Source organism: Marmota monax, unplaced genomic scaffold, assembly GCF_021218885.2.
Source record: "Marmota monax isolate L192 unplaced genomic scaffold, Marmota_monax_Labrador192_F-V1.1 WCK01_AAM20220418_F8-fsc00140, whole genome shotgun sequence".
NCBI lineage: Eukaryota > Metazoa > Chordata > Mammalia > Rodentia > Sciuridae > Marmota > Marmota monax.
The window spans coordinates 2,934,032-2,942,437 of record NW_026694256.1 but is presented as its reverse complement, the minus strand read 5'-3'; the positions used below and the strand labels follow the sequence as shown (position 1 = coordinate 2,942,437).

Here is an 8,406-nt window from a genome sequence, read left to right as displayed (position 1 = left end):
AATACATGAGAAATTAAACACACTCTTCCACACTTTTACACACACAAGTGATTGTTAAATATTGAGCATGGCTTGCTTCCCTGACTCTAAATCAAAGAAAATGCTAAGTGACATCCCAACTGTTTTAAAAATGTTTACAGAAACCATTAAAGGAATGTGAATAGTAGTTGAGGAATGAAGAAAAGTGATGGCAATGATACGATGAAAGTGGATGCAAAAAAAAAAAAAAAAATTCCTGGAACCAGCTGAGATGCAAATTCATGGCAAATGCGTGGAACACCTTTTTCTGTGGGCCTTGTCTGAACTTTCAGTTGCTACCAAGAATTAAAAAAAAAAAAAAGTAGTAGCACAAGTCCTTTGACATCTGGAGGATTGAAAGTTTACTTTCAAAGTGCAAATTTTAACAATGGAATGTTTTAGCAGAGACATAAGAACAATCTTCTGTCTTTTTCTTGTTGCAAAGAAATACAATGTTCAGGAAGTATTTATCCTGGCCAAAGCAATTTCAGTTTCTTGGTACAACAAAAAATTTAAAAAATATTTAGCCACAATGATCACCCACTCTTTCACGTACACAGAACCATTCTTAGGGTTGTATGTTGGGAAGAAAAAGCCCTTACCTATGTATCACCTGATGCAACTCTGCTTTAGAAATTAAGTTCTTTGAATTCACTACGTTAAATATCCACATGTACCTCCCTTATCCCCTCCCTCTCTACCCACCAATCCCAGACACCCCCTGATGAACCTACATATTCTAAAGTCTTTGTTGTTTTCTAAGCCTCATGACTAAAGCTGTTGAGTACCACCTCCAACTGGAGCAAAATTAACACCTAGGGTGCCCTTTCTATAGCACTTTTTTCTTCTCCACAATCGAGTGAAATTTTGATGCTCAAGCCTGTATCTAGACCTTCAAGCCACTAGGCCAAGGTCGGCTGCTAGCTTGGCCGCTGGCTCTGCTTGAAGGTTCCTGGTCCACTCTGGTTGGTGGCTGTGGGTCATGTCCAGCAATGATTTCTTTAAAATTCGAGTTGTCATTGGGGAAATAAAAAGTCTGGTTGTGGGAGTTAAAGATGGTGCTTCCTGCCTGCCCCATTGGGTTTTGTTCTGTGCTATCATTAGCCTTGTTATGTCCACTTGCTTGCTTGTTACAAATGGGGTATGAAAAATTGTTTCTGTCACCAGTAACTGCCTTTTCCACTGGAGGAGATGTAGGTGACTGGGGAGGAGTTGGTGAGCAGCATTTATTCAACTGGGAATATGTTGAGGGCCTGTCGAAGTAGAAACAGAATAGTTCAATGATATTTAAGGCAAGAGACACCAAGGACACCACCAGCATGAAGATAATGAAGATGGTTTTCTCTGTGGGGCGAGAGAGGAAGCAGTCCACTTGATGTGGGCAGGGATCTCTTCTGCAAGTGTAGACAGCACTCAAGCTGAATCCATAGATGTACCACTGGATCAGTAAGAAGGCCACCTCAAAGACACACTTGAAGAAGATACTGATGATGTAGGTGATCTTCAGACTTCCTTCCCTTTTCACTTGATCATTCTCCGTAATGACACGCTTGACCTCTATTTCAATATCCTTCTTCTGCATTTCTACCTTGTACTCATCAGTTTCGTCAACTTGCTTGTTCGGTTTCTCTTCTTTGTGCATCACATAGATCACATGAGCCAGGTACAAAAGTGGGGGTGTGGACACAAATATGATCTGCAGGACCCAGAAGCGCACATGAGAGATTGGGAAAGACTTGTCGTAGCAGACGTTTTGACAACCAGGTTGTTGAGTGTTACAACTAAAGGCAGACTGCTCATCATTCCAAACTGACTCAATTGCTATCTTCAGTATCAGGATTCGAAAAATGAAGAGAACAGACAACCACACCTTCCCTCCAGAATTGGAGTGGCCTTGGACCTTTTTAAGGAGTTTGCTTAAGAAACTCCAGTCAGTCATGATGCCTGGACACCTCCTGAAAAAAACCAAGAGGCAACTCAATGAGTATAATTACAAATTACCAGCTTAAGAGATGGTGTCTTTTTTTTTCAGCTGACAGCTAAAATATTACAAATTGTTTCCTTTCTAGCCTCCATCAAAAACAAAACAAAAACAAAAGCCAAGTGTAAGCTCTTCCAATCACATTTCCACTCCCAGAGTCTCATACTTATTTATTTATCTATTTTGAGATAAAGTTTGATCCGAGAAGCAACAGATTCTATGTACAGAGGCTGAACTGCAATCTTAACTTGCAGAAGACGTATTACTTGCTCAACCACCAAACTGTCAAGTGACCTGAGAAGCTGTCTGTGCTAAGTGCCTCTGCTTATTTGATTGATAAATAAGGACAGTTGTTGCCTCATAGGCTTGTGTCTGAATGCATGTCTAAGCAAAATGCTGATGTGTTTTTCAAAATATAGGTATCTAAGGACTCAGGCAAGAACACCCAGGAACACACACACACACACACACACACACACACACATGCACAACCTAATCCCCAAACTTTGATGCTAGGATGAATCATTTTATTCCTAATTTTACTCTGCAATGTCTCTTGATGGTACAATAAGAGTAATTAGTGCATAGTCTGTATCATGGTTATTTATACTTTTCTCTCTCCTTATGCAGTAACATCTATTTCAAGTCTGTCTTTTACCAAAAAAAAAAATGTTATGCTGAAATACACCATTTGGACAGTATCTCATTATAAACAGGAACCTACTTTCAAAAACAAAAACTAAATGTGCATGACATTTCTAGGTAAAAGTTCAATTTGGCCAGGCATTGTGGTATCGTGGTACATGCCTATAATTCCAGTGACTTGGGAGGCTGAGGCAGAAGGATCTCGAACTTGAAGCCAGCCTCAGTAACTAAGCAAAGTTCTAAAACGGGTTGGGATGTGAGATAGAGATAAAGTAACTTTGGGTTCAACCCTGAATACCAGAAAAAAAAATCAATCTGTCAGTTTGTCTCCATACCTTATAGACTGTGAAGTGAAAAAAGAGGAAGCTGAATGGCTGTAAGATAAGCCACTTGTACAGCCAGAAGACTTATCATCCTTAAGTCAAAGCCCTTTAATACATTGCAGTGGCATTTAAATTATATAAATATCACACCTGAAATATCAGCTACTCAAGAGGCTGAGCTGGGAGGACCTCCAATTTGAAACCAGCCTGGTCAGCATAGTAAGAACCCATTTCAAAAAACAAACAAAAAAGATATAAACATAGTAGACAGTAAGACTGCACTAAAGCCAGAAAAGTTTCCATGCTTTGATATGGCCAATCTAACAAGTGCTGAAACATGAGAAAATATGACATGTGTCAGGCTACCACAGAGAAGATTGGTTAATTTTCAGCAGAGTAGTGATTGGAGGGTTTAGAAGTGAATAAAGTAGACAAATATTATTTAATAATGAAAAACAAGCAAAACAAAGACTTTCCAAGCATTCAGTAATAATGAATTGACTAGTGCAACTAAAGTAGAATTATGTAGGCTTCTTACAAATGTGTTCACTATCTGAATATAAAGGGGTTTCTCATCTGGTTTTGAACTTGAAGCCATATTCTCCTGTAAGTAAGAAGTAAATGAAATACAGGGGTGTTTTCCCCTCACCATCCAATATTACATTTCTTTCTAATTCTTGTATGTCATAGCTATGGAGATCATGAAAAAAATGAAATGGAAATCTGAAAATCTGACCCAGGGTTTCCTGGATGAAACAAAGAGGAGATGGTTGATGCATAAAGCCAAAGTGTATACCAGCTAGTAATAGATGGGTATCTGATAATATGACAGCCCAGGGATTGGTACATAAGTGAGGAAATATAAAGTGCAAGGTGGGCGGGCAGGTTACAGAAATAATGCTTTCCCAATGATCATAAAAGAGGGAGCTTTCCTTCTACTTTTAGGAAGAGCCATTTTGTATTGTGATGTGGCAAGTCAGAGAGTGAAATTCATGTACGAAGAGTAGTCAGACAAGAACAAAGGCTTGTCAGGTCAACAAAGGGTTAAATAGCCATGGGAAGGCTTGAAGTGAGAGGAGTAATTTAATCTTGATGGTCAGATTATGGTGAGAGAATGTAAAAGAAAAAGCCTACAATTTAGCAGAAAATACTAGACTGGGAGTGAAGAAGTACAGGCCACGAGGGTCAAACAAACACAACAGAATTTTTGGAGCCATATCAATAGACAGTTTCTATGTGATGATGTGTAAATTGGCTCTAATTCTGTTTGTAAAGAATTACAATATTTTGCCAGAGTCATCTGCTTTTGTTCAGATATTCTAATTGTTGGGGGGAAAATATCAAAAACAATTAAGTGTAAAATGATAAGCTGTTTGCAAACAACACATTCGTAGAACAATAGATCTCAAGGCAAACTAACATTGTTAGAAATACAGCTGGGCAAAACAGAAGTTTTCATTTTAGTCAGTGTCTCATCATTATTCAAAGTAAAATGATTGTGTAGATGCCTGTGGCAGTTTACTCTTGAGTTTTTCACATTCTATGGAAAATGAAATTTGACTTTCACATAATTCTGAGATTCCACAATGCTACAGTGTGTGAACTGGTTCATGGGGTAGTTGTTCCTTTAAAATACACCAGCAATTTAACTGCAAAATTGTCTTTTTCTTAAACACCAGACAGTAGTCATTTGTATTAATGAGTTATAGTTTTTCATATGAATAAGATACGAATTATTCAATTGGACACATTATATTCTGTAACATGTAGACCCCTGTCATTACCAGTATCATAGAAACCATCTAATATTTCATGTGATGGTTCATCTTGCAACTCCCAAGGAGGTAACAAAAACAGCAAGCTTTTTAATGGTAGCTGTTCACTTGGCCAGGAAGCAAGTATTCTTTCAACTAATTCCATCCCCTAACCATGGTTTAATATTTTAATTTTTCCAAGTCTTAGTTGAAACATTAATGTTCTTTCATTATAAGGGAAAAGTATGCTTATGTTTACAGAAGCCATGGCACTGGTATATTGCAAGAATATTCACCAGGAGGCACACCATTCCTTATTTCATTCAGGGGTCTGGACAGCTGAACATATCCTGTATATTCATGCCTATACCTCTGCATTCCTATGATGCACTTTTATTTGTAGATCATGATCTAAGGGGTTGTGTACAGTTCTCATTAGGTCTTTTTTTGCGAGATGGAAATCTTACTAAAGTTTTCAGGCTACTCTTGAACTTGTGATTCTGCCTCAGCTTCAGGTATAGTTGAGTTGGGTTTACAGGTGCGGCCACCACTCTTAGCTAGTAGTAGCAAATCTTGACAGCAGCTGGATAACACCATGCCTTCTGTATGCCATGTTAAGTCACATTTTCATTTGCTCTTTATGGCCCCCTAGACTAGCTGCTCAAAACTACAGTCACCCAGTGTGACCTCCCTAAGGACCTTGTGCCTTCACAGTGGTTTCTGAACTGCATGACAATCATTTGGCACATAACATTCCTGGCCCTCACCAGTTGGATGAAGCTAGACTTCTGGAAGGTGGGGCCTGGGAATTTAGCTTTTAATTTTTTGTTATTTTTTTGGACAAATGTCCCAAGTGATTCTGAAGTAAGATTATAGAGAAGCAAAGAGTGCTTACCTGCATTTTATTTTATGTTTTTCCTATTCAAAATATTTAAGAGTGAGGGAAATTTTAGAGAAGCAGAACAGACAGTGCATCTAACAATTCAAAGGGGTTGAGCACTAATATTAGTTGTTCTCTGGGCAGTGGGTACTGAAGTTACTGTTGGCACCAGGGCTCCTTGTCATTCCCTGCATCTTCATCTGCCACTCACTGAAAGCGCAGTGATTCAATCTCTTTAATCCAAAGGAAATTTCTTAAAAATAAAGCAATCCTTAGCAAGAAGAGTGAAGCAGGTGGCATCACTATACCAGAACTTAAACTATACTATAGAGCAATAGTAACAAAAACAGCATGGTATTGGCACCAAAACAGACTGGTAGACCAATGGTACAAAATAGAGGACACAGAGACTAATCCACACAATTACAGTTATCTTATATTAGACAAAGTCACCAAAAACATACATCGGAGAAAAGATAGCTTCTTTAACAAATGGTGCAGGGAAAAGTGGAAATCCACATGCAACAAAATGAAATTAATCCCACATCTCTCACCATGTAAAAAACTCAAATCAAAGTGTATCTAGGACCTAAGAATTAAACCAGAGATCCTGTATCTAATAGAAGAAAAAGTAGGGCCAAATGTTCATCATATCAGATTAGACCCCTATTTCCTTAATAAGACTCCTATAGTGCAAGAATTAAAATCAAGAATCAATAAATGGGATGGATTCAAACTAAAATGCTTCTCAGCAAAAGAAACAATAAGTGAGGTGAATAGAAAGTCTACAACTTGGGAGCAAATATTTACCACTTGAAAATCAGATAGAGCACGAATCTCTAAGGTATATAAAGAACTCAAAAAGCTAAACAATCAAAAAAAAAATAACCCAATCAATAAATGGGCCAAGAACCTGAACAGACAATTCTCAGAAGGTGATAAACAATCAATCAACAAATAAATTTGAAAAGTTCATTATCTCTATCAATTAGAGAAAAGCAAATCAAAAGTACTCCTTCCTTTCTTCCTTCCTTTCTTTCTTCTTTTCTTCCATCTAGGGGTTGGAGCCTGGGACACTTTATCACTTAGCTTTATCCCCACTTTTTTAAATTTTTGAGATAGGGTCCTACTAGGTTGCTGAGGGTGGCCTCAGACTTAAGATCCTCCTGCCTCAGCCTCCAGAGCCATTGGGATTGTAGGCATGGGCTTCTGCAACCAGATTTATGTGTTTCTAATATATTAAAATCAAAATTTTTAAGCCTGAAACCCTCCAAGGTAAACTCTCCTAATGCTTTTCTTTTAGCTTTGATATTAAGGGCCCCTTGTCTCTGGTAGTAAATGTTTTTCTGACTATCTCTCTCCACTTACACCACAGCAGCTATTCCCTTTGATTATATTCATATGTACACACAATTAATATAATCCATATTCAACCCATCAAATAGGCTCTATCTTCCAAAGGTAACTACACTATGACCTATTCCTTCAACCATTTTTTTAAAAATCTTTGCTTGTAGTCCAATCCCAGCCATAACAACCTCTTTTCAGTTTTCATGTCACTACCTTGGTCACTGTGATTGCCCATCTATTCTTAAACAGTTAATGAAAACGTTTACCTTTTGCATTAGCAATAGAAACTTTTGAAACAACTAAAAATATAAACTCCCTACATTGAATTTTAGCATTGACTATAGATAGTCACAAGCTCATTTCATTTTAAAACATAAATCAAATTTACATTTTAGACACTTAAAAACTATAGAAAGTTTTACTAGGAGAAAAAGAAACTAATAGGTAAAGTGGTTTTTTCTTTAACTTACTCTTTCACTTAAAGAAGTGAAGTAGGCACTCCAAGTGATTGAACTCCGTGGAGGATGAAGTAAAATGAAAAGGCAAGTTCAGGCACTCAGACCTGGCTATTTAAAGTTTAAAAGTCTGCTGCTGTTTGGTACTTTCCTCATGCCTTCCCCCCCAATGAAAGAAAAGTGCTGATACCTTGTAAAAGCTTTTTTCTAATTTGGAGCACAGAGCTTTTAAAAAGTTTCAAGCCACTGACTCAACTAGGAGGAGGGACTAGAAGGAAGGGGAGGGGAAGAAGGAAAGGCGGGAGGAGGCTGGAGAAGAAGCTGGTGAACGTGAGGCAAGAGGAGGCAAAGAGGAGTAGCCAGGTCAGGATCAAGTCCTGGCTTAAATTTGCTGACCAGAAAAAAATAAAATTGCATTAGAGACATGAATGCTACCTCTTGGAGTTACTCCTTACAGATAAAAACTGCTGATTTTAGTAATTATTTCACCCAAAGACCTACCACACTTTCTAAAATAAAATTATAGTAAATAAAAGTTGGGGGAGAAGAGTATAGACAGTGCAAACTTTTTAAATGTTGACCAAGGTGTGTGAAGTTTGAGGTGGGTGTGAGTGTCTTATGTGATGCTCTAATTCCTTTCCTCTTAAGTAGGGACAATTAACAAAGGGAATGGTGGAGATGAGACAGAGATTTCACAAACAAAAAGTGGTATGTCTATCCACAATCCATCCCTCAACTTATTGACTTCTTTGCATTTTTACCTTTTCCATAGTGTTTTATATATATGAACTAAATATATATGTATGTGGATACGTATGTGTGTGTGTCTGTGTGGGATGGGGAGTTGTACTGACTATGAGATCTTTTTTTTTTTTTTTTTGAGAGAGAATTTTTTAATATTTATCTTTTAGTTTTGGGTGGACGCAACATCTTTATTTTATTTTTATGTGGTGCTGAGGATCTAACCCAGCGCCCCTCACCCCACCCACCTCAACCACAG

General features: G+C 37.9%; 1 protein-coding gene across 1 annotated transcript; it reads right to left on the bottom strand.

The window, feature by feature from the left end:
- Positions 1 to 216: 216 nt before the first annotated feature.
- Positions 217 to 7,619, bottom strand: LOC124108553 (gap junction alpha-1 protein-like). Its single transcript, XM_046467016.2, has 2 exons — positions 7,422 to 7,619; positions 217 to 1,973 (listed from the first exon to the last, which is right to left on the bottom strand). The coding sequence occupies exon 2, from the start codon at positions 1,955 to 1,957 to the stop codon at positions 905 to 907; it is 1,053 nt and encodes a 350-aa protein (XP_046322972.1). The 5' UTR covers positions 1,958 to 1,973; positions 7,422 to 7,619; the 3' UTR covers positions 217 to 904.
- Between the last annotated feature and the right edge of the window lie 787 nt (positions 7,620 to 8,406).